The following is a 25714-nucleotide window of genomic DNA, read 5'->3' as shown; positions in this document are numbered from 1 at the left end:
ATAAGCAGAACATGTCAAGAACTCTCAAGACTGAAAGAAGAAAATTCAAATGGGTGAAGGATTTGAACAGATACTTCTCCAAACATATGGTTGACAAATAAGCACATGAAAATATGGTCAGTATTAATAATCATTAGGGAAATGCCAATTAAAAATACAAAGAGATACCATTACATACCTTATAAGAATGGCTTAATAAAAAATGAAATTGACAGTACCAAATGCTGGCTAGGATCAGAGCAACTAGACACCCATACCTTGTTAGTAGGAATATAAAATGGTACAGCAACTTTGGAAAACAATTTAGTATTTTCTTATAAACTTAAATGTACTCTTAACCATGTGATTCAGTAGCCCCACTCCTAGGTATGTAACCAAGAAAAAAAGAAAACATAAGTTCACAGAAAAACTTGTATGTGAATGCTTATAGCAGCTTATTCGTAACTGTCAAAAACTAGAAGTTACCTAACTGTTGTCCTTCAGCGGTGAGTAGATGTACAAACCGTGGTACTTCCCAACAATGGACTACTATGTAACAATAAAAAGGAATGAGCTGGTGCTTTTCCTATTCCTCCTGCTGTTTATAGCTAACAACCTTGGACATTTATATCAAACAAATGTGAGAAAAATCTGAAAGGTAGAGAGAAGGCAGGCTGTGTCGGAGGCTCAAGGACCAGAGGAGACATAGTGATGTGTAGCCTGGATTTTCTTTTTGTATCACATATTCTGGACTTGGTGCTGAAAAAGCCAGGGCAGAGATGAAATAAAGCCTGTTCTATGTAGTCAAATGGGACTACCTAGCAAGTAAACACTTTTAGATAGTATTCCAGGCAAACAGGATGAGGTGAAGAAACTGGCCTTACTGTCACCCCACCCCATGGGCACAGGACAAGTAGGAGTGTAGACTGGTACCCCACCTGGCAGGAATGAGGTGTACCTCCTGCTTCCCCTGGCCAGGGTGGTGTCAGAGAAAGCCAGGTGGGGAGCTGGGACTTTCATTCCCTCCAGGAGACAATGAGGGGCTCTTTCTCATGGTGTCCGTGGTCACAGGGAGCCTATATTTCCACCCACCAATACAATATGGAGGCATCCCTCTGGCTTCCTGCCTGGGTGGTTGCAAGATAGGCCCAGTGGAGAATCAGGAATTACTGATTTGAGGCAGTAATAAGGCCACACCCTGAATGTCAGTGAGAGGCAGTAAGGAGGCAGTCCTACCCCTTCCTGTCAGGGAGATAGCAGTGCAGGACAGTGGGGAGCCAGAACTCCCCCGTGTGCACAGCAGTAATGACCACACACACGCTTCCCCTCTCTGGCTGTGGCAGGGCAGCACCCCTTTATCCCGATGGGGCTGTGTCAGAAGAAGCCTGCTAAAAGAGAGGGTGTAAGTAAGACTCACAGTCTTGTAACACGCAACACTGCAGATGTTCAGGATTTGATCAGAAGTGTTACCATACCAACAGCCAGGGAAAATTCAACTTGATTGAGAAAAGGCAGTTCATAGACACCATCACCAAAATGACACTGATATCAGAATTAATCTCAAGGATTTTGAAAGCAGCCATCATAAAAACGCTACACTGAGCAATTTTGAACATGCGTAAAACAAATGAAGAAATAGAAAGCTCCAAGAAAGAAATAGAAGATATAAAGATGAACTAAATGGAAATTTTAGAACTGAAAAATAACAATACCATGGACTTGACAATAGAAATTACCCATTCTGAGTAACAGAATTAGACTGGAAAAAATTAACAAAGCCTTGACACCTGTGGGACTATAGTAGCAGATCTAATGTGCCATGGGAATCCCAGGAGATGAGAAGGAGAGTGGGGCTGAAAAAATATTTGAAGACATAATGGCTGGAAATCTCCAGCTTTGGCAAAAGATCTAAAACTACAGAATTGGGGCACCTGGGTTGCTCAGTAGGTTAAGTGTCCAGCTCTTGATTTTAGCTCAGGTCATGATCTCAGGGTTGTGAGATCAAGCCCCATGTTGGGCTAGGCACTTCTCGTGGAGCCTGCTTAAGATTCTTTCTCTCTCTCCCTCTCCTTCTGCCCCTCCCCGCCAAAAAATAAATAAAACTACAGAATTAAGAAGCTGAGTGAACCTCTAACAGTTAAACCCAAACAAATTTATGCCAAAACATCATAGTCTAGCTTCTGAAACCTGAACAAAAGAGGAAAATCTTGAAACCAGCTAGAAACATCTTGCCTATAGCAATCTGTATGACAGCACCTTTCTCATCTGAAATCATGGAGATCAGTAGGAAGTGGCACAACATTTTTTTTTTAAGATTTATTTATTTTAGAGCGAGAGAGAAAGCCCACATGCATGCACAAGCAGGCGGAGGGGCAGAGGGAAAGACAGAATCTTCAAGCAGATTCCCCACTGAGCACAGAGCCTGATGTAGGGCTCAGTCTCATAACCCTGAGATCATGCCCTGAGCCAGAATCAAGAGTCCGATGCTTAACCAACTGAGCGACCCAGGTGCCCTTCGTTTTTCAAGGGCTGGAAAGAAAAAACACCCCAGGGGCACCTGGGTGGCTTAGTCGGTTAAGCACCTGCCTTCGGCTCAGGTCATGATCCCAGAGTCCTGGGATCCAGCCCCACGTTGGGCTCCCTACTTGGTGGGAGTCTACTTCTTTCTCTCCCTCTTCCTGTTGCTGGTGCTCTCCCCCCCCCAAATAAGTAAAGTATTAAAAAAAAAAAAAAAAAAAGGAAAAGAAAACCCGGAATTCCCTGCAAAAATTTCCTTCAGGAATGAAGAGAAAAATTAAGAGAATTTCTCACGGGTAGACCCATCCTAAAACAATGGCTAAAGGAAGTTTTCTAAACAGAAATATTAAGAGAATTAATCTGGGAACATCAGAAAGAAAAAAAGAGGGGTGCCTGGGTGGTGCAGTAGTTAAGCGTCTGCCTTCGGCTCAGGGTGTGGTCCCAGCGTTCTGGGATCGAGCCCCACATCAGGCTCCTCTGCTCGGAGCCTGCTTCTTCCTCTCCCACTCCCCCTGCTTGTGTTCCCTCTCTCGCTGGCTGTCTCTGTCAAATAAATAAATAAATAAAATCTTTAAAAAAAAAAAAAAGAATAGTAGAAAGAGTAAAAATATGGGTAAACAGTAGATATTCCTCTCCTTTTGAGTTTTCTAAATTATGTTTGATGATTGAAGCAAGAATTAGAATATTGATTTTGGTTTTAGTGTATATGTAGAAAATATTTAAGGCAATTACATCATAAATGGGAGAGTAAAGAGAGGTGAAGTTTCTGTGTCTCATTTCAGCTATTACAGCCATTCTGGAAGATAATTTGTCAATTTCTTTAAAAACTGTACTTGAACTAACCATACAACCCAGCAGTTACACTCCTGGACATTTATCCCAGAGAAATGAAAACTTACCTGTCCGTGCAAAAACCTGTACACAAATGTTTGTAGCAGCTTTATTTCTCATAATCAAAATCTGGAAACAACCAAGATGTCCTACAGGAAGGCAAACAATTAAACAAATGGTAGTACATCTGTGGAATACTACTCAGGACTAAAAAGAAACCAGCTATTGATACATGCAACAATTTGGTTGAGTCTCAAGGGCATTATGCTGAGTGCAGGAAAGATCTCTTACAGTGTGATTATATTTGTGTAACATTCTAAAAATGACAAATTTGGGGGCACCTGGGTGGCTCAGTTGGTTAAGTGTCTGCCTTCAGCTCAGGTCATGATCCCAGGGTCCTGGGATCGAGCCCCACATTGGGCTCTCTGCTCATTGGGCAGTCTCCTCCCTCTGCGTCTCCCCCTCTTTGTGCTCTCCCTCTTTCTCTCTCTGTCAAATATATTAATAAAATCTTTTTAAAAATTAAAATAAAAATGACAAATTTGTAGAGATGGAAAACAAATTTGTGGCTGCCTGCAGTGAGGGAAGGTGGGTGCAGACAGGTGGGTGTGAATCAAAAGGGACAGCAGGAAAGAGATCTTTTGGTACTTGAACAGTTCTCCATCCTGATTGTGGTGCCGGTGGTTACATGAATCTACACGTGTGACGAAGTAGCATAGACCTACATACAACTTTGTACCAATGTCAATATTCAAGTTTTGGGGTAAGCTACCTAGGATTTAACTATTGGGTGAAATTGAGCTGAAGTGTACACAGGACCCCTCTGAACTATCTTTGCAACTTCCTCTAAATAAATTACTCAAAACAAAATTTAAGTAACATGTATATATACAGAACTAAGTTAAATCTTCTTTCACTTGGCATAATGCATTTGTTTTGAAATATAGAATAAATGTATTATGGGGATTGACCATAAAGGGGCAGCATGTGCAAATTTGGGGGGGGGGCAGTGGAGCAGTTCCATATCTGGGTGGTGATGGTAGTTACACAGCTCTATGTATTTGTCAAAATTTATAAAACTGTAGAGGGGTGCATGTTACTTTATGTAAGCATTAAAAATCAAAAAAAAAAGCTGTAGTAGTCAAACATACATTTTCTAAGAGCTTACCTTTTGATGACTTTGAGGATTTTCCAGAAATGGCTAAGAGAGATGCTTGTTTTCTTTCCCACAGGAGATGCTATGAGTGAAGAAGACATGCTTCAGGCAGCCGTGACCATGTCTTTAGCAACCGTTAGAAATAATTTCAAAACAGAAGGGAAAAAATAATACCTTTTACAAATCATTTAGATATTCGTACTTTCCAACATTATTATTCTGTGTGGTGACAGCATAGAGGGTCCATTTTAGTAATGTGTCAAAGAAACAATGTTCAACAGAGGAGATTTGCAACAAAAAGATGAGAAAGTGGAAAAATGCGTCAGTAGTAGGACTAAATAATGATCCTCCAAACACTAGCCAAAGAGGCACTTAGCAATTAAAGAAATTTAAAATAGTTTTCTAAAAGTTCCTTTTTCTTTTTGAGTGTGCAATATCTAACATGTCTAAAATTAGGGCATTTTTCTTGGATCTTTTTGCAGACCAACTAATTAGCTCTTGCCACAGAACTTTTTCCATACCTGTTCTTCTCATCCTTTCCGTTCAGGTCGTTTGACTCACTTTCTGTCATCTCATAGTTGCTTTTCTTTCTCATTAACCAAGTTAACCTTTTAGGACAGTGTCTCTTTTCTGTGTTGATAGTAGTAACGGTTCCAGAAGGGTTCGCTGCCTTCCCTCCAATTATGTAGTGTGCCCTTGGATGTTTTCTCATGTTATTTCTCTGATCACAATTTCTTTGCTACTTGGTCTTCCTTACTTTTCTATAGCTCTTTTTAAAGATGATAATCTTTCTTGAGGTTTCGCTTTTTAAGCCCTCTAAGATGGGATCATTAGTTTATGATTCTGGTGCATTCCGAAACTCTGAAATCAACTCTGCACAAGTATTTGAGAATAAATGAGAATTTTTTAAAATGTGTGAACACATCCTTTTCCAGATGTTTTATGAATGTCTTCTCAATTATGTTAGACCGTCACAGCTCTGCTGTGACCTTTTCTCCTGCACCTTGATATTTCCTTTTCTCCAGTTGAGAAAAATAGGAGAAGCACAGTATGCAAGCAAGTTTCCTTCTGTGTCAGACTTAACAAATAATACCCACCATGAATGTATGGGAGACAAAATTTGGCTTTCGATTTAACGACAGCTTCATTTTATTCTCTCTTGTGACCAGAGCTCTCTCTTTACGGTGGAGTCACAGAACGTCGATGTCTGCTTCTGCTGCATATTTTGTAGTAGGTATCACTTGCCAGAGATGATGATCTGGAACATGAAAATAATCTACTAACAAAAGTACCTTTACATTTATACTGTGATTTGACACATCATGTTTAAGTAGCTTAAGAGTTACAGAAGTCACACAGTACTTAATGGGTCTGTAAATAAGAAAGCCTTTAGTTTTGATAAACATTCTTTGATTGGAATGCACAGAGAGTTTCTTGCTAGGTCAATACAGTGGTTTGATTTTGGTGAAAATTAGCTATATCTCTCTGAAATAGACATTTCGGATTCTGTCCCCAGTCCCTCATTCTTCACCCCCTTTGAAGCCCTTTGGAATGTTGAATTGTTCATAAGCTAAAAGTTAGGAAATTTCAGCCAACAACATAGAAAATTAAAATATGGCTGTATACATTTTATCAGGGAAATTTTTTTGACCTAGGATTTATTGCCGAGTTGAAAAGAGATGAAGAAATGCCTTTTATGATTATGAAATAGATTTTTTTTTTGGATAGAGACAGACTTTTTTAGTCATTATTTTGTGCCAAATAAAGTTTTCTGAAATTTCCCTTGCAAAAGTAGACCATTTTACTTTAAAATCTAAAGTTTTCTTTTGAGAATTGAAAATGTTTCAGAAGTTATAAGACTTTAGAATTGCAAGGGACATTGGAGTTTAGTACTTCTCCCTCAAGATTTGTAAACCAAAATATTTTAAGATTGAGCATTTCTGTAGTTATCCCTAGTATATTTGTCCTATTTTCCATGGATATTAGCTTTTACCTTGTCCCATTGAAAAATTAGGTTGAACTTTTCATACACTTGAATGGATGAGTTACCTAATATAAAAATGAGAAAAGAAATATGCATTTGAAAGTTTTAACCTTAGAGCTTATAAAGTTCTTAGATTACACGCCTTTATTAAAGCACTTAAGGAAATATGGCATGTTGACCTTCGTTTAGGGATTTTTTTTTTTTTTTTAACAGCAGAGCTAAGCACACACTGGATACATTTGAATGTGTTTATTTAGTTTCTTACGAATGTTGCATTTGGCAGGCAGATCCAGAATGACTAGGGAACTGCCAACTTGTTTGGATTGGCTTAAACTTAATTTAGATTCCATTCCTTAATTCATTGGCCAGTATGAAGAAATGCCAATGCTCATAATACAGTATCAGAGAACTTAGTTATACAAAGGTATAGTTCACACATCAGAAACTTATTTACAGTAAACAACCTGCAAGAAAGTCAGAAACAATGACATTCACAATAACTGTCCTGCTAAGAACTCTATATAAAGATTTCCATTCTGTTTTACCAATTGGGAACACCTTATTAATGTTTAATATTTAAACTATTGGTATCATTTTTCTAATGTATAAATTGTATTACCAGGATAAAATACGTACAGTGGTGATGCTAGTGTTTAAACAAGTTTTGGAAACACCACTTTCATATTTTGAGATGTCATGGATATAAGTAGTTATTTATGTTTTAAAAATTCACAGTAGTTAAAAAAATAACAGTAGTTAACCTCTGTTCTAAAACCATCAAAAAACATTTTTTACAGTAATTCACATACAAATATTTCAGTAATATAAATTGAAAAGATTGCTGCAGGTAAACTATATTTTAACTTTTAAGATCTTAGTCAAATAATTTACAATTCACAGAATATTTAAGGAGGTGCTTGTTTTTCTTTAAAACTTGATTTTTCTTAATTAAGACTTTATTCATGCCAAAGTTGATAAGGAAAAAAGTTCAACACTGGTTGAAGGTCATTATAGGTAAAACTACCAATAGTCTGTGTCTTTTCATTTAATATTAAGTTGAATAAAGTAATTTTATTCCTGTCAGAGCCTAAATCACATTTTTAATGTCTGCATGTTTGATACTCTTTTTAAATAGTATCATGCTTGTGCCAAGATTTATTAAATGTCTTAAAATTGGCCTATTGGACCCATGCAGATTTAAAGAAGATTGAGTCAATACATAAGCAAAATATAGTGATAGAAATTAAAATATCTCCATTTGAAATAAATCTTGATGTTTTTAAATTCTCAAGAGGACTCAATAATTAATATTGATGACTTCCTATTAAAAATTTTATCTGCAACTAGAGAGCCCAATGACCACTACTCTAAAGCAGTTTGTTGTATCTGGGCCCTAACAAGTATGGAGATATTAAATATGTGATCTTAATTAAGAAAAACCAGATTGGATCAACTAATCATTTCAGCAGTGTCAATAATTTTTCATATTTTCAAAAGAAAAACTTTCCTTTATTCCTGGTCCCTTTATGAACCAGCATCTTTTGCTAAAGAGATGAACTGGCTTGTATTTTTTAAAGTCTTACATTGGCAAAAATATTTTGTTCCATTTTACTTTCATGAATGAAAAGATTATTGACATGGTTGGTTAATTCTTGAATTTTGATTTTTTTTAAATTTGAAGAAAATCTTTGTATTTTTTTTCCAAAATGTTCTGGCATTTTAAGAATTAATGCTGGTAACATAATTCTAAATTTACAGGAATTGGCATGTTTAATTAACAGTAGTGTCTCAGTAAATATTTTAAGACTATGGATTCATAGACAAGGAATGGCAAGCAATAGTGAAATATATGTGAAAATTCCTGATTCATTTAGGAAGCACTTCACCTGTTTCTTGCATAGTTTAAATAGGGTGAATGTCTCCAGGAACTTTTTAAATTTTTTTTTAAAAGAGAAAAACGTACACTTAAATGTGAAAGATTATCTAATTTCTACAACACTGGACTACTAGAAATAACTTTGTAAAAATTACTGTTCTGTATAAACTATTTGAAATTCAAGTACAAAAAACACCTGAAAAAGCATTGTCTTTTGGCCATGACACCAGTGCACTGTGGCAGTGCCATTTGCTCAGGACCCAACTCCGCAGCCCTCTGTGTTCTGTTGCGGCAACTACACACAGGCCTTCCTGTCTGGTCCTTAGAAAAGCCGGGCTTCCAAAGCACTGTTGAACACTGAGGATTCTATTGTTAATGTGGATGTTCGATGAGTTGTATTTTAAATATCAAAGATTATTAAATAAAGATAATGTTTGCTTTTTTAATTTGTTTTATTTGTATTGACGGTTAATTCCTAGCCTTGCTACGCAAAGGATGGTGGGAAGACTAGCAGCCTCTGCGCCACCTGAGAGCTTTTCAGAAATGCGGAGCTTCAGGCCACACCTACTGGCTCAGGACCTGCGTTTTTAACCAGACCCCCAGAGAATTCACATGCAGATGCAAGTTTGAGAGGCTGTTTTCTGGTCTGCGTGTGGTGAATAAAATGGGCGGGGGCACTGATGCTCCATTCCAGCTCTCTGCTGCCCAAGGGCCCATTATTACTGGAACCTTTCATCTTTTCTAAGTGACGCTAAGTCCAAATTTTTACTAGAAATCTGATTTTTAAATGGTTGCTCCATTGTTTTTTTTAACCCTGAGAGCCAAACAAAGCATGTTGGTAACAATTTTTAAGAGTGCTGTTTCTTCCTCATCCAACTCTGGACACCAGAATCCAACTGTAGTGATTGGAATCTGCTTGGACTGATCGAGGATTCTAGAATCCTCAAATCATAATGAGGGTTGTATATCCATTTTATCCTTAATTAGGGTTGGGCACAAATATTGAAATATATATTCAAATTGATTACATGAATATTTTTAGCAAAACCTCATAGCTTAATGCTTAGAAGGACCATTTCATTGAATTTGGATGCCACCAAATGGCTCTGATCTCATCAACACCTACTTGTGGGCCCCATGAAATATAAGTTGATTCAAAGGCCCATTTTATATGTTAGCTAAAAACTTTATCATTTCTAAAAGGGAATTTGAAGGTTTTTTTTATCCTGAAGATTTGCATGTTTGAGGACGCTTTATTTTGTATCTGTGTCACCAAATGCTCGAAAGTTCATTTTTTAAGTATTTTGGGTCAGGCTGACCTCTTCTCTTGACGTTTCCCCTTTGTGCACTGTGGTCCTAGCAGGCCTCCTTTCGGGTCTTCAAAGAAGCCGGGCTCCTTCCCACCCCCAGGTTCTCCCTAACCCCCTTTCCATCGCTCTTTTGATATCCCTGCCCCTGAAGTTTTTTGGCCATCCCCTGCTGGGAGGATTCTTTCAACTGGACTACCACCCTTTGTTGTGACCTGTTCTCCCCCACCATTGTTCAGTTCTATGTCGGAACCACAGCCACCCTCTGTCTCAGGCTGCTAGAGAGAAACAGTTCCTGTGGTAGTCATTCACTCATTCAACAAAACATTTGAGCACTCCCATGTGCCTGGCATGGTTCTGGGTCCTTGGAAACAGAGTCATGAATGAGATACTGTGCTCTCATAGTCCTTGCATTCTGGCTAGCTGTTACGCAGAGGAAATCTTGAATGAACGTAACTTCATAATATGTAAAGAACTGTGCTTGTTCTGTGAAATACGAAGACAAGCAGGGTGATGTAATGGAGTGTGATCGAGAGGGAGAACCACTGTCCTGATTTCAAAAAAGGCCTCTGCACAGGCACCTGGGTGGCTCAGCCATTAAGCGTCTGCCTTCGGCTCAGGTCATGATCCCAGGGTCCTGGGATGGAGCCCTGCATCGGGCTCCCCACTCCGTGGGAAGCCTGCTTCTCCCTCTTCCACTCTCCCTGCTTGTGTTCTCTGTCTTGCTGTGTCTCTCTCTGTCAAATAAAATCTTCAAAAAAAGGAAGAAAGAAAAAAGAAAGAAAGGCCTCTGCAGAGGTGACACTTGGACACCTGAAAAATCATTAGCAGCCATGCAAAGGTGAAGGGCGTGATGCCTGCCTGAGGAAACAGCAAGCATGGCAGCTCTGAGGTGAGGGGTGGCCGCTTGTGTCAGAGGAACAGAGAGAAGGCTGAAGAGGCTAGCAGGTAGTGAAGAAAGATGGGAGTTAGATGTAGGCAATTTAGGCAAGCTTTTACAGATACAGATAAGTTTGTATTGTATCTTTTTGCCATTATACCAAGCCATCTGCTTCCATTTTCTAAAATATTCCCCCACTTCTTCCTAGAAAATTCCCAAGACTTCTTTTTAAAAATCTTTTTTTAAAGGATTTATTTATTTGAGAGAGGGAGTGGGAGAGCGTGCGTGCATGTGAGTGTGTGTGATGGTAAGCAGGGGGAGGAGCAGAAGGAGAGGGAGAGATTGAATCTCAAGCAGACTCCCGGCTGAGCTTGGAGCCTGACTCGGGGCTCAATCCCACGACCTTGAGATCATGACCTGAGCCGAAATCAAGACTCAGACACTTAACTGACTGAACCACCCAGGCACCCCCGGAAAAATAATCTTTTAAAAGATAGATTAATTACAGCTACTAAACAGCATGCCAGTGCTTACCTTAAGCAACCCAAAAAACTGGCTGTATTTTTAGCATTAAAGACACTGCTTAACATACCTCAGATCAGGCAAGGCTCCCACTCCCCACTTGTGCATTTTGTTTTTCTTCCTCTTATACCCATGCAATTGTTTTCATCACTATCAGACAATTATAGTTCCGTTTTGAAATCTTAGCATCATATTTTGGTTGTTAATCCACATTATCAACCGTAGGGATGAATATCCAGATATCTCCCAGTTATACTCCGTCTGTCTCTCTCTGCCCCTTCTTGTCCAGGACAGCATCGTACTGCAGTAAGCATGAGCGATAATATCATAGCTCTTCACTTGGACTTTAGCCTTCAGATTTGGTTGTCATAGAAAAACTTACTGTAACAGTGACTTTGTAAGCTTTAAGTTTTTTCTCTCTTAGGGAATTCAGAGCTGATCAGGCATCACACAGTGTAAAGAATTTTTTTTTTAAGAACCTGCTTTCTGGGGGTGACTGGGTGGTTCAGTCGGTTAAGTGTCTGCTTTTGGCTCAGGTCCTGATCTCAGGGTCCTGGGATCAAGTCCCATGTCCAGCTCCCTGCTCAACGGGGAGTCTGCTTCTCCCTCTCCTCCCCAGCTCATGCTCTCTGTCGATATCTCTGTGTCTCTCTCAAATACGTAAATTTTAAAAAAATCTTTAAAAGAATCTGCATTCTGTATTCTTGCTTTAAGAAAGCTGCTGTGGGGCCCATGATTACATGGAGGATGGGCCGGAACTGAATCACGTAGCCACTCCCAGCTATAAGATGGCTTTTATCTGGGTGGTCATGAGTCTTAGCTTCGGCATCCTAGAGGGAGACTCCGAGATAAGAATTCCTGTGAAAATGATTTTTTAAAAAGTGTTTCCAGGGGCACCTGGGTGTCTTAGTTAAGCGTCTGATTTCGTTTCAGGTCATGATCCCAGGGTCCTGGGATCAAGCCCAGCATTGGGCTCCCTGCTCAGTGGAGAGCCTGCTTCTCCCTCTCTCTCTCTGCTATCCCCCCTGCTTGTGCTCTTGCTCTCTGACAAATAAATGAAATCATTAAAAAAAAAAAAAAAAGTCTTTTAAAATGGGTTTTTTGGGACACCTAGATGGCTCAGTCAGTTAAACATTTGCCTTCGGCTCAGGTCATAATCCCAGCGTCCTGGGATCCAGTCCCACATCAGGCTCCTTGCTCAGTGGGGAGCCTGCTTCTCCTTCCGCCTGCCACTCCGCCTGCTCATGCTCGCTCTCCCTCTCTCCCTCTGACAAATAAATAAATAAAATCTTTAAAATAAAATAAAATGGGTTTTTTGCCTTACACTCACATAAGTAAACCCTTTCAGATAGTTTTCTCACAAGAAAGGAACTGTTTTTTTCTGGAGATGTATTGATGATCCCACCACTTGAGAAACAGAAACCAGGTTCCAGCTGATAATGTTTTTGTTTGCTTTTTTTTGTTTCTAGCTATTGAAGTTTCAAAAATCCTAGGTTCACGGGGCACCTGGGTGGCTCAATTATTTAAGCGTCCGACTCTTGGTTTCAGCCCAGGTCATGATTTCAGGGTCACGAGACAGCTCCGCATTGGGCTCTGTGATGGGCATGGAGCTTGCTTAAGATTCTCTCTCTCTCTCTCTGCCTCTGTCCCCCCTCCCCTCCCCCTGTAGTGCGCTCGCTCTCTCTTAAAAAAAAAAAAAATCCCAGGGGCACCTGGGTGGCTCAGTCGTTAAGCTTCTGCCTTTGGCTCAGGTCATGATTCCAGGGTGCTGGAATCAAGCCCTTCATCGGGCTCCCTGCTCAGTGGGGAGCCTGCTTCTCCCTCTCCCACTCCCCCTGCTTGTGTTCCCTCTCTTGCTGTGTCTCTCTCTGTCAAATAAATAAAATCTTAAAAAAATAAAATCCTAGGTTAAGGATTTCAGCTAGGCAGCCTAGACCCCTTCACCTGGAGCCATTCAGATTCACATGCTCTGTCTGATGTGATGATTGTGCAGGGGTGGTTTTGCTACTCATTGTGTGATAAACGAATATCCATGTTAGCTATAGGGATATTTGGCAGGAAAGGAAGAAGATATTTTCAGTCCAAACTTCATCAAACTTGGATGTCTTAACTTTCTATTATAAAAAATTTCAAATACATGCAAAAGTAAAAGGCTAGTATAACGAAACTCTGTGTTCCCAGCTTCAACAATGATCAATTCCTGGCGATTCTTGTTTCATCTACTCTGCTCCCATTATTTTGAAGCACATCCCAAACATCATATTATTTATCAGAATCATTCTTTAAGTCTCTTGGGCTATAGTTCTACCCACAGGGGGAAAAATGCCCCATAAAGAACTTTCAGGACTTTTTATGTTAATTACATAGCTTTTTATGTTAATTACTCAAAAAATGATGCAAAGGCATGTAATTGTGTTTGTTTTCTTCATTAATTGCAGTATCTTTATGGCACGACATGAATTTATAGGATTGCTTCCGGAGAATTTACAGCTGTAGGCAATAAAAGCTAGATTCACATTAGTTAAACTTTTCACTGTGGTCCAGAAACCCAGTTAGGTCCCAAGTTCATCTGACTCCTCTGCTGAAAGCAGTTTCCCACTCTGCTAATAGTGCCCCATCCTACTCAGTAAAAGCCACAGTCCTTACAATATGGCCTTCCAGGCCCTATGTGATCTGTGCCCTCCCACTCTTACTTCTTGGTTCTTATCACTTAACCACCCTTCCCCACCCCATTCTGCTCCAACCGTCCTTGCCTTTTTGCTAATCCTCTAACCTGCCAAGGACCCTCCTGCCTCAGGACCTTTGCATTAGCTGTTTCTTTCTGCCTGTACTGCTCTTTTCCATATATATCCACATATCTCACTTTTTTTTCCTTTCCCTACATAAGCCCTTGGCCCACCGTGGAGCTTAAACTCACAACCCTGAGATCAAGAGGTGTATGCTCTACCGACTGAGCCAGCCAGGCGCCCTGACGTATCTCATTCTCTTAATTCCTTCAAGTATCTTTTCAAGTATCACCTTATCAGTGAGGCCTTCCCTGACTACCTTCAATAACATTACAAGTGCCCTCTGCCCTCTCGCCTATCTTTTCCATATGATCCTTATCCTGTTTTTTTTTTTCTCCAATCAGTCATCACTACTTGGCTATATTTATTACATTTTATTAATTATCTGTCCCTTCCCAGTAGAATGGAAGCTCCGTGAGATCAGGGACCACATGTTTTTTTCTCCTGCTGTACTCCCAGTGCCCAGAATAACGGTAAACACACCAACTTGCAGGTCAACTGTATGCCACATTTTTGAAACTTTTCAAACATTTAAATAGAACTCACCAGGTGCCAAGCACTCTTCCAAGCACTTAAAAATACTACCCTATTTAATCCTCCTAATGACCCCACCCAGTAGACATTATTATCATTTTCCATTTTACAAAAGAGAAACTGATGCACAGAGAGGTTAAGCAACCACCCAGGGTCATACAGCTAATAAGTAACAGCTCCAGGCAGTGAGGCCCTGGAGTCCGCACATCTAACCCTTAGGCATTGATGTCCTACAAATAAAATAATTAATAAACACTTCCAGAATGGGACACAATTTTCTTTTAAAAGCATTCAGATTCCAGAAAGAACTACTGTTGTCTTGTGCCATCAGATTCTAAATAGTGGAGGCATTCCCAATGTTCGAGTCATAAATAATGTAACCTTGCTCACCCCAACTGTAAATAAAATCAAAGAGAAAAATGCCAGTATACTTAGTGCTATGCTTAAAAGGACTGCATACTTACTTTTTTTTTAAAGCAAAAAAAGTATTGCATGGAGCACTGGGTGTTATACACAAACAATGAATCATGGAACACTACATCAAAAGCTAATGATGTACTTTATGGTGACTAACATATCATAAAAAAAAAAAAAAAGTGGTAGTCTCTCTGGCCAGGTAAGGTGCGTCCCCCGTCCCATTGCAGCAAGTATTTGTAAGTCACGTGAACTTTCTTTTTCTGGGGAGTAAATTAAGGAAGGCAAGACACACTGCTGCGTGCACCCACTCGTGTAACAGGACTGTGAGAGGGGTGGGCGCTTGCACAGTTAAGGCCACCACCACCATAGGAGAGTTTCTGTTAAAACAGCATTTCTTCATATTAAGTCGTCCTGCTGTCCTTTAATGAGTTTTGTTTTTTTAAAGGTGATCTGTATTTTAACTTCATAGGTTATATAGGCTTCATGAACAAAGCTCTTGGTATATTAAAGAAGGCAGGGTTTCAACTATGAGTTGTAAAGCTACCAGGGAAAATGTCTGCTATAGAAAGTAACAGCGTGTGCTTCCTGCCTGGACACGAGTTTGCAGCCCGTCCTTTCTATCTGTGTATCCTGAGCTCCTATCATCGTGTCGGGCACAGAGTAACTGTTGCAGAATCAACACAGTAAGCGTGGTAAGTAAAACCGCTTGCTACGCAGTGCAGAGACCCCGCCAAGTGCCCTCGCACCGCTGCCTTCGTGTAGTCAGAATTAAACACTCAGTTTTCACCGACACCGTGAGGGTTCAGGGGCTTCCCGGGCAACGCCGGCTTCCAAAGGCACCCACTGACGAACGGCTCTGCCTGAAGCGCAGGTGCAACGGGAGGATACCGCCGCGTCACTCTTGGCTCTTGAGACCACTCCCCCAGCGGCCAAAGCCGGCGCGCTACGTGGAGGCTGACCTTGCCCTGAGCGCCAGAGGTATGCGGCCCCAGCCGGCCGCTCCCGGTCCTCCGCGATCCCACGCTCCCTTGCGCCAAGGACACGTCCGGCAGCTCCGCAGAGCCCTTCTACGCCAGCGCGGCGCCTCTCTATGATCCGTTGCCGTGTTCAGAGTGGGTGTCATGGCGGCCGGCGTCGAGTTGGCAGTAGTTGCCCTCGGAACTGAGGAAAGTCACTAAAGCAGAGGAAGAAGTGGCCCAACCCGGACGTTGGGAAGTCGTGGGAATGAGCAGAGGCCTCGCGGGGTTGACAGTGGCACTGGAGGCGGGCCCCTGGTAACGTCCCAGGTCAGGCCTCTGCGTTTCTAGGCAGAGTCCTGCGGTTGGTGGGAGCCCCCCGAAGCCGGCGTTGCCTAGGAACCCCTCGTTGTGTTATCGAATCCTCAGTGTTTTGATTTGGACTGGCCCCGTGAAGGCGGTGGTTCGAGGACGTTTGGCGGGATCGTCCGACGACGCTGGACGCTTTTCTCGGAGCGGACCAGGTCGTTCTCTAAACCGCAGCGATGTCGTCCTGGCTTGGGGGCCTCGGCTCCGGCTTGGGCCAGTCGCTGGGTCAAGTCGGAGGCAGCCTGGCTTCCCTCACTGACCAGATTTCAAACTTTACAAAGGATATGCTGATGGAGGGCACGGAGGAAGTAGAAGGTAACAGCTGGAGCGATGGGAGGGAGGGCTTCTCTGGGACCCTGGGAGCGCCCGTTTGTTTCCCACTTCCATCCGTCGGGAGTGTCGCTCCTCCCTTTTTCCTTTACACTTCTTTTGCCTCTTCTTAACAGATTTTCTCTGATGAAAGACACTGGGGTCCGGGGAACAGTTCTGGTTCTTCTCCCATTGAATACTGTGGGTATCTCAGAGCAGAGTGAAACTGCTCCTCCATCGAGTAGTTTATTTTTGTTTGGTTCTTCCACGCCCACCGCTTACTTTGCCTTTAACTTGGGGGCGGATCTGATTTTGATCCTTTTCCTTTCTAGAGACAATTAAAAAGTATCTGTACGAGACACATAGTCGCTTTTTTCCTTCGAGTTCTGTAACAATTGAAGCAACTCATTACAATATTTAGGGAATCTTAAGTCCTGACTTGAATATATTGTTAAACATGGCTATAAGTTTTTCCTATTAGTTATATTTTTGCTTATTCTGGTGACATGTTACAACGTTCCAGCTGAAATGTATTTTTTAAAAAAGATTTTATTTATTTGACAGAGATAGAGACAGCCAGCGAGAGAGGGAACACAAGCAGGGGGAATGGGAGAGGAAGAAGCAGGCTCATAGCGGAAGAGCCTGATGTGGGGCTCGATCCCATAATGCCGGGATCACGCCCTGAGCCGAAGGCAGACGCTTAACCGCTGTGCCACCCAGGCGCCCCTGAAATGTATTTTTGTGCCTAATTGCCCATTCCACCCATTTTTCGACAGTAAAACAAGGAAGATATGCTACCAAACCTTAGCAACTTTCACTCATTTTTGAAGTCCTTGTTTTGTTTTACTAATGGACAGTGACCCAGAGTTACATAGTAATCGATGGTTATGTTAACATTTTGATTTCTTGATATTTCTTTCCACAAGTAGTATTTAGATCTAGAGAGTGCTTTAATTTCAATGGAAGTCTGCCTCCACAGAGGTGATGCTGGTCTTTTGAATGAGAGCACTTCCTTGGATAATTTTATTTCTTATAAATTAATTAGCATTCTGGTTTAATTTTTTTAGCCTGATATAATTGAAACTTCCATTTTATTGGGTTGAAGTAGAGAAAGGTACTTTGAGAAAAAGAAAGTATTTTTAGAATTTATGTCTTTTTAGAAAGGAGAAGCGTTGGAGAGCTGCTGAAATCCATTTTACTGCTTGGAGTACACCTTGGGTGGGAGTTGCATCAGGTGGGACAGGTTGGGGATGAGAGTGAAAGGGATTCTCCCTCCCTGTGTTGGGGAAAGGGTGTTGTGACCTTGAGATTTAGAACAGAAGAGAGCTGGATGACATGGGAAATGAGTAGTCTCTCCTTGTATCCTAGTTAGGGGAAAACAGTTGGCTATTCCTAGAAAATATGCATCCCCCCCCAACCTGACTGTTCTATAGGCTTAAGGTGGAGTGCTTTTGTTCTTCCTACCAAATGTACTCCTGTAATCTCATTCTTAATGGTTTCATCATCTGCCCAGTCTCCTAAACTAGAAATCTTTGTTACCTTTGTTTTGCCTCCTTCTTTTCCATTTCCTGTTTCCAATTGGTCACCAAATCTTGTTTATCCTGTGCAGAATTGTTTCTTAATATTCGTCCTTTCCATTTTTACCCGTTTTCTTTAGTTCAGACTCCCCTTCTCTCCCCCATGCACTTTCTCCTTCCCATCCTGTCACGCATTTCTCTGTACTCCACTTCCATTTTCTGTGTTGTGCCAGTTTTCTAAAACATAGGTGCTTTAAAATCTTTTAGCTCTATTCCTTACAGGATAAAATCCAAACCTCTTAATTTTGGGAGACCAGAAACCTATCCTATCTGAGATCAACCTCCCTTTTCTAGTCTTACCTCTTATTCCCGCCCCTTCTCTAAATTGCCATACATAAGCATGTTTACACACGTTTGCACTTGCACCCACAGCTTTTGCCACATGGAACTTTGTGAAGTACCTACACAACTCCAAGCCTCTCATGGAAAGCCTTTCCTTTTTTACCTCCTCCTCTACCCTTCTTTGCTTGGAAAACATTTTTTTCCTGTATGACCTTGCTCACATGCCAGGTACTTGGCGAAACCATTCTCAGTCCATGGCAGGCTGAGTTAATTGCATGTGATCTTGTGGGTCTCTCCTTGAGAGTACTTACCATGTTGAGTTATAATTTATGTCTTTTCTTGATGCCCAGGGTAGGGACTATATTTGTTTTATCCTTATGTTACCAGTATTTGGCACTTTCCTTGGTACGCAGTAGATGCTCAGTAAAAAAAAAAAGAAAAAAAAATTGCTGAGAATTAAAAATCTGCAAAGTTGCTTAGTGCTTTTATTATTTCCCTTTCTATTAAAATAGAACTTGCTTAACACCTAATTTATTGATTTTGTAAATCATTTAAAGGGTCAGAGTACAGTTCATTTATTCATTTAACAAGTATTTATTGAGCATCTATCCTGTGCCGGCAGTGAACAAGATACCAGTTCCAAAATAGCACTCTTGGTACAGCTTGAAGATTATCCATATTTGCAATATCAGAAAGTTGCTCTTGTACCAAAAACTGTGCTTATTTATTCAGGGTTAGGAACTGGGCTTTTCAGTTAGACATGGGTTGAAATCCCACTTCCATGCATTATAGGTTGTGGGTGTTTGGGAAATTCTTAAATACTTGACCTCTATAAAGCAGTTTCCTTATCTGTTAAATAGATATAATCATACCTATCATGGGGTTGGAAGGATTAAATGAAATCATGAGTATAAAATGCCTAGCAGGTAAGCATTAATAAAGAGTAGCTGTTGTTTTTGTTTTCCCTCAGCAAGGAAGAATTTTTTGGTCTGCTTAACATCTCCCTGTTATTCTTAAAAAGACAAGGGTGGTTTTTTTTTGGAGGGAGGTAAGAGAGGAGGGCTGCATAAACCTATTTTTATCCCTCTTTGAAACAATTTCTGCTTCTAACAATGACCCTCCTAAACAGACTAGATTATAATTTGTTCTCTTCTGAGTAGCAATTAGACTATCCTGTCAGAGTTTCAAGCAAGATGTATAAACAACCACAGAAGCAACCGCACCTGGTGATTTTCTAAACAAGAAAAGTGGGTTTGTCACTATTCTTTATTGGATGTCCCTTGTATTTTCTTTTGATTTAAACTGTAAATCAGAGAAGTTCTTTCTTTTTTTTTTCTTTAGAGTAGTTCTTTGGTATTAAAATGCTGTGACTAATGAAAAGTACTAGCACCTAGAAAAAAATCTTATCTGATGATGATGTTCTTTTTTTTTTTTTTTAAGATTTTATTTGTTTATTTAACAGAGAGAGACAGCGAGAGAGGGAACACAAGCAGGGGGAGTGTGAGAGGGAGAAGCAGGCTTCCCGCCGAGAAGGGAGCCCAACTTGGGGCTCCATCCCAGAACGCTGGGATCATGACCTGAGCCGAAGGTAGATGCTTAACAGCTGAGCCACCCAGGCGCCCCGATGATGATGTTCTGGTAGCATCAACAGTGCCATTTTGACAGAGCCGACTTCTGGCCCTGTTTTTTGTTTTTTTTAAATTTTTTAAAATTATTATTATTTTTTTAAGTAAACTCTGCACCCAACATAGGGCTTGAACTCACGACCCCAAGATCAAGAGTTGCACACTCCACTGGCTGAGCCAGCCAGGTGCTCCGTTTCTGACTCTCCTTCTAAATGAAAGTGTACAAGAGCAGACTGAGCTCATTCCCATTTTAAGTAGACAGTGCCCACGTTACTTGATGTAAATGTTCTTTTAGTGCATTTTCATTCTTTATTTAGGGGTCATTATTATTTGATAGTATTGGGAGCAGAAGTTAGAAATTAAGGCCTAAACCCCAGTTGTAAAAGTTTCATCTAAAATTAAACTAAGCCCACAGAGGGAGATTTAATTTGTACAACTCAATTTTCCACAATAAAATTTTAATGAACACGTCCAAGGCGGAAATGTAGATGTCCTACCTAGGTACAGAAGGTAGGCAAAAAGAATGACTTACGTGATGATGAAGCACATATGTGGCAATAGGAAATTGTGATAAAAATCAAGTGGTATATGTCTTCTGAGTTTGTTCTCACATCAGCATACCATTCTGTTGAAAGCTCAGTGAAATATATGTACTTTAAAATACCTGTTTATTCACATGGTATTGATCATACATTCAGTATATGCTGTTTCTTTTGTAGCAGAATTACCTAATTCTAGAAGAAAGGAAATTGAAGCCATTCATACAATCTTAAGATCAGAGGTAAGGAAAATTAAAGACTGTTACTGAACTTAGATTTTTTTCTTTTTTGAAAGCATGACAGTAACTTATACTGTTTTTCATTTCTCTCTTTTTACTGCACTGCTTAGCACTTTTATCTCTTCCCCTTTATCCCAGTTCCTTTTCAGTGTTATCATCATCTTTTAGATGAAGAATATATTTACATGTTACTCCACTTTGCTGTTTAATATTCCCGTCTCTACCTTTATATGCTGGAAGTCAGCAAATGGCCTAGTGTAGAAATACTAGTGGCAACAATTTATCAAGGAATTACCATGTTCTGACAGTGTGCTCAGTTGTAGTGACACACTTATCGAAGTATAATACGAAGAATACAATTCTGTTTAATCTAGACCTTTTTAATCTGCTAACAAAGTGTGATATTTGTACACAAAGAAATTAAGAGTTATAGGTATGACTAATTTTACCATTTTTCCCCCATTGTTAGTCAGTGCCTCTTGGTGGCTACCTCTGGACATTGTACTTAATGGGGATGAGGAAAACTTGGGAAGGGTTCAAAGGAAAGCCATAAAGAAAATGAAATGATTTAAAATGGGATCTGTTAGAGTACTAATGACACTCAACTGTTTAGCCTTTGGATAAGAACAGTGAGGAAACACTTAATATTTCATTAAGAGATATTTTTAAAACACTGTGGTAAGCATGTTTTCCTCTCTGCTAAGCCCATAAACAGAGAAAATGGAATTTAAAATATCAGAAAATATTTACTGACAAGCATTATTGAACTCTGGCCCAGATTACCAAGGTGGCTGTAGAGGGACCTCTCAAGAGGGACTGTCGTGGTATTCTGTCTCAATTCCAGATGGCAGTTTGGTGACAGTTGAGATGTTAGGTATAATTACCTAATAAGTTGATTTCAGTGACAGATGAACTTAATAACTTCTTTGTGTGGCTTGATAGAAAATTTTTCCACTAATCCCTAAAGAAATCCTTGAGAAGGCACTCATTAATTAGCGCAGGCCAACCCAGAAAAATTAAATGGAAGAGATGTGTGTAGTGGCATTAATTTAGGTAAATTCGCCAGTGTCCATTTGGGGGAAAAAAGTAAATAGGGTGAACCTGCTTAATGAATGTCTGCTCTCTATTGAGCTTGAGAAGGGAGAGAGCACTCTTCTGTCCCTCTATTGATCTCACTTCTAATCTCTCATGGGATTAAGGCAAGCATGATTCTAGTGTTTAGAAATATTTTTGGTATTATGCATCCCCCAATGAAAAGCTGCCTTCCTCATTTGATGCTTATTAACAGTAGCTTGAGCTACTCACATGCTAGAGGAAAAGAGACTGTTGGATTTCCCAAGGACTTTCTTTTCTAAGGTGACTTTGATTCTTGCTGTGTGTCAGCACAAAAGCACTTCATACCCTCACCCCTCCATGACTATGTAATAAGGGAATAAGGTGAAGCTATGATTGAAGCCATCAGGAAACTAAAAAATACGAAATTCTACTTAGAAGGTCTTAGATTTTATTTATTTATCTATTTTCTCTATTTTAGAGAGAGAAAGAGCAAGAGTGGAGGAGGAGGGGCAGAAGGAGAGGGAGAGAGAATCTCAAACAGGCTCTGAGCTGTAGAGCTCAATCCTTCGACCCTGAGATCATGACCTGAGCCAAAACCAAGAGTCAGATGCTTAACCAACTGAGCCACCCAGGCAGCCCTATTTAGAAAGTTTTAGTATAGACAGAGGGCATTATGTTTTCCAGAGGAAATTAGATTTGCTTACAGACATTAATATTTGAAGCTGACTGAGTTATTAGGTTTCTTCAGTTTAACCCTCTGTGCAAGAAAAAGTCTCATCACATTTACCATCTGGATCCAATGAACTCTTTAATGTTTTATATTAAATCATTTTGTAAGTAATTTATAAAAGTAGGAATAAAGTGATCATGAAAAACTTTATTAGAAATTATAATAACTTATTTATGGCAAGTCTGTATTTGTATTCCATATATCTGTGGTTTTGAAAACATATATACTCAAAATAGACATGTTCTTTGAATGCAGTTAACTGCTTTTTAACTCTTATGCATGAACTGAAATGCATGTTATTTTGTAAATACTGATTCCAGATTTCAGTTACATCTCTAATAGGTTTCGGCTGATCATAATTTCTGGTTCTTCTTGTGTCATTAAAACCAATATTTTTGAAAACTTTGATGGCTCATGATTTTGTTGGAGAGATGATGACTGTCATCTTTGCTCCATAATTACAAAGCCAATTTGTAAATATCAATTAGATTTATAAATACCAATTAGATACATAAATACCAGTTAGAATGATCAGCCCACTGAGTTTTTTTCACTCTATGTCATCTTTTTCTTCCCAGTCACCTTTGTATACACACCTGCCTACAGCATTTGTCCACGTATGAACTGTATCAAGTAAATGTTGGTGTACAAATATCATTTATAGTGAACGAATACCGTCACGTAGCCATTTAGCAAGGTGGGATGGCTCAGATCCTTGTCACAAAATATTGTGAGGTAAAATCTTTCCCTGTTGAATGACTAACTTGATGAGAACACCATATTTCTTTTTTTGTTCTTAGAAACATATTGTTCACTCATCAGTTTTGGAGTTTGAGCAAATTCCTCTAGGATATTGTTATTTGAAGGCTTGGCTGGAATTTTTCCTCTACAGCCAGCTCACCCCAACCATCAGACTCTGGAATGCTGTTTTCTGTCTCTTCACTTTTATCTTCTAAGTTGTCTTAATAATTGTGAAATGTTTTCCTCTGTTGGTTTTCTTTTCTTTGTGGAAACAAAAATTCTGAATTTTAAGATGTGTTCAGTGAAAGCAAAAACCAATAGAACCAAAAAGACACTACAAAGTGGGTGTCTCTAGCTTTTTCCTTTTTAAAAGGTGGTACAGTACTTTGGGCACTGCAGTCAGAAAACTGGTTATTTCACTATTGGGTCATTCTTCTGGGTGATTCTGTCAGTCTTCTGTTTTCTTATTAAGACTTTTTTTATACTTACTTGAGAATAATCGGTGAATAATGATAAAATAATTTTTAGGATGATGAAATATCAAAATGTTTCAAAGACAGAAAAAACAAGGTCATTATAATCTTGTGAATATTCTTAGATTTATAAAGGGCTCAATGTCCTTTTATGGTAATTGCAAGATAGAATGAGTTTTATTTTATTATATTATTTATTTTGAAAATTTTAATTTTATATTTACTCCCAGCGTGGGGCTCGAACCCACAACTTCGAGATCAAGAGTTGTGTGCTCCACAAACTGAGCTAGGCAGGCGCTCCAAGTTTTATTTTATTTAAAAAATAGGTAATTTTTCTCTGTTTGTTGGAGGACGTCTAAGAATAAGTCTTAAGTATCTGTCCTTACAGATAGTTAGGACTGCTCAGAAAAGAAATTCAGTAAGTTGGTTCCAGGAGACCTTGATGGTATAATAGGGGTTGAGCAGGATGGAATAATTTAAGGATATGAGAATCTCATGGATTTCAAGGGCAGAAATTGTAACCAGATTTTAGAAAGGGGATGCAAGCAGAACTTCAGACCACCAGGGATTTGTCTCTCATTTTTACTTTCTCTGTTCTTTATGTGTGTTTATTCATTTTTCTATCACATCAGACAAGCCCTCCTGGTTCCATAGTCCATGTAATAGAAAATGTGGCCACTGACAAGTGATGTTATAGATCAGCCACATGAAGAGAATCTGTCCTTCATGTACTTTGTCAACCTTTGTGACTCTCACATGGCTAGGGAGGTGAGGGCAGACAAGCAGTTAGGTATTGGCCAAATCGGAAGTTTTCGAGTTCTAGTTATTAAACAGAGTTCAACAAATAGCCTTAGTTATTTTTATCTGGAAAAGCCTAGAGTGGACTTTTATGACTGGGTTTTGACTTCATTATATCGTGTTGCTTCAGTTACATTTGGTGTTTTTCATGTTAAAAGTTCACAGAAAGCCATGCAAAAGCCACCAATAGGATAGAAGGTAATTAGTTGTGTGGGCCTGTGTCTTATTCCTATTTCTTCAGATAACCAAAATCTGTATTAGATTTCTGGAGACAGACTCCCAAACCAGGGTTTATGTTTATTCCTTTGATTTTTTTCTCTGTGTGTTCATATACTCTCCCTGGATCATAACTTTCACGTCTGTTGATGTAAGAAATTCCTGGACTCTAAGAAAAAAGGTGACATTCTCAAAGTGAAAAAGTCTTCACTTTCTAGCAGGAACTTTTTTCCCCACCACATGCGTCACCTTTCTCCCAGTTATCTTGCTCCATAATGTCCTTATTCACTTAAGCTCAAGGAATGATAATAGGTTAAGGTAATTTAATATTTTAGTACATAGAATTTAAGTAAATTTGTTTAAGATTTATTTGAGAGAGAGATTAAGATTTAGTTGAGAGTGCGCATGCGCACTAGCATGAGTGGGGGAGAGGCAGAGGGAAAGAACCTTTCAAGCAGACTCCCTGCTGAGCCAAAACCAAGTCGGACGATTAACTGAGCCACCCAGGGGCCCCAAAATTTAAGTAAATTTGTAAACATATTTTCCAAAATCTTAGAACAAAAGACTATGATACTTAGATTCATTGAATTAGAGTATTTTGTGTACTTCTAACTAGTTTTTGAACTGAACTCTAGTATTGTTTTCAGATTAGAGTTTTCAGAGGTGCCACAGGAGCCTGGCAGTTGGGCAGACAGGTTAATATGAAGCTTTGGCCTCCTGTCTGTACTTCAGTGAGAAGTCTTTTTAAAAAAGATTTCTTTTAGAAACTTGTGTTTGGGAAGAAAACAAAAGTTGAAACAGTGATCTAGTTTATTCATTAACCAGACACATATTGCCTATTATATGCTAGACTCTGGATATGCAGAGATGGGGGAATCATTGATCATTGGCTTTTCTTAGCAGAAATCAAACTGAACAAGATTTTTTTTTTTAAACTTTGGTTCAGAATTTTGCATAGTCTCTATAAACATGCTTTTTGCACTTGTAGCTTTAATTAAAACTGTATTTCAAAGGC

The 25714-nt window shown here is 39.7% G+C and overlaps 2 protein-coding genes across 8 annotated transcripts in view; both read left to right on the top strand.

The window, feature by feature from the left end:
* Nucleotides 1-9187, top strand: part of ATXN3 (ataxin 3) — a 35112-nt gene extending 25925 nt beyond the window's left edge. For 2 of the 5 annotated variants that reach the window (XM_034642083.1, XM_019809647.2), the window contains exons 11-12: nt 5653-5713; nt 8823-9187. In XM_034642083.1, the coding sequence (XP_034497974.1) occupies nt 5653-5713; nt 8823-8934 (173 nt within the window). In that variant the 3' untranslated portion in view covers nt 8935-9187. Of the gene's footprint in view, nt 1-4559; nt 5396-5652; nt 8790-8822 lie in introns of those variants that run through there. The other 3 variants (XM_034642084.1, XM_002928945.4, XR_004620101.1) reach the window with 2 other exon arrangements.
* Nucleotides 9188-15834: 6647 nt separating this feature from the next.
* TRIP11 (thyroid hormone receptor interactor 11) overlaps nt 15835-25714 on the top strand; it is a 67319-nt gene continuing 57439 nt past the window's right edge. The window contains exons 1-2 of one of the 3 annotated variants that reach the window (XR_004620067.1): nt 15835-16429; nt 20627-20688. Coding sequence is in view for 2 of the 3 variants with exons in the window: in XM_019809649.2 (XP_019665208.1) it covers nt 16291-16429; nt 20627-20688 (201 nt within the window). In the remaining variant the exon portion in view is untranslated. The remainder of the gene's footprint in view (nt 16430-20626; nt 20689-25714) is intronic. The other 2 variants (XM_019809649.2, XM_034641972.1) reach the window with 2 other exon arrangements.

This window comes from Ailuropoda melanoleuca, chromosome 14 (assembly GCF_002007445.2).
Source record: "Ailuropoda melanoleuca isolate Jingjing chromosome 14, ASM200744v2, whole genome shotgun sequence".
In the NCBI taxonomy this organism is placed as follows: domain Eukaryota; kingdom Metazoa; phylum Chordata; class Mammalia; order Carnivora; family Ursidae; genus Ailuropoda; species Ailuropoda melanoleuca.
This window is presented reverse-complemented; position numbering and strand designations above follow the sequence as displayed.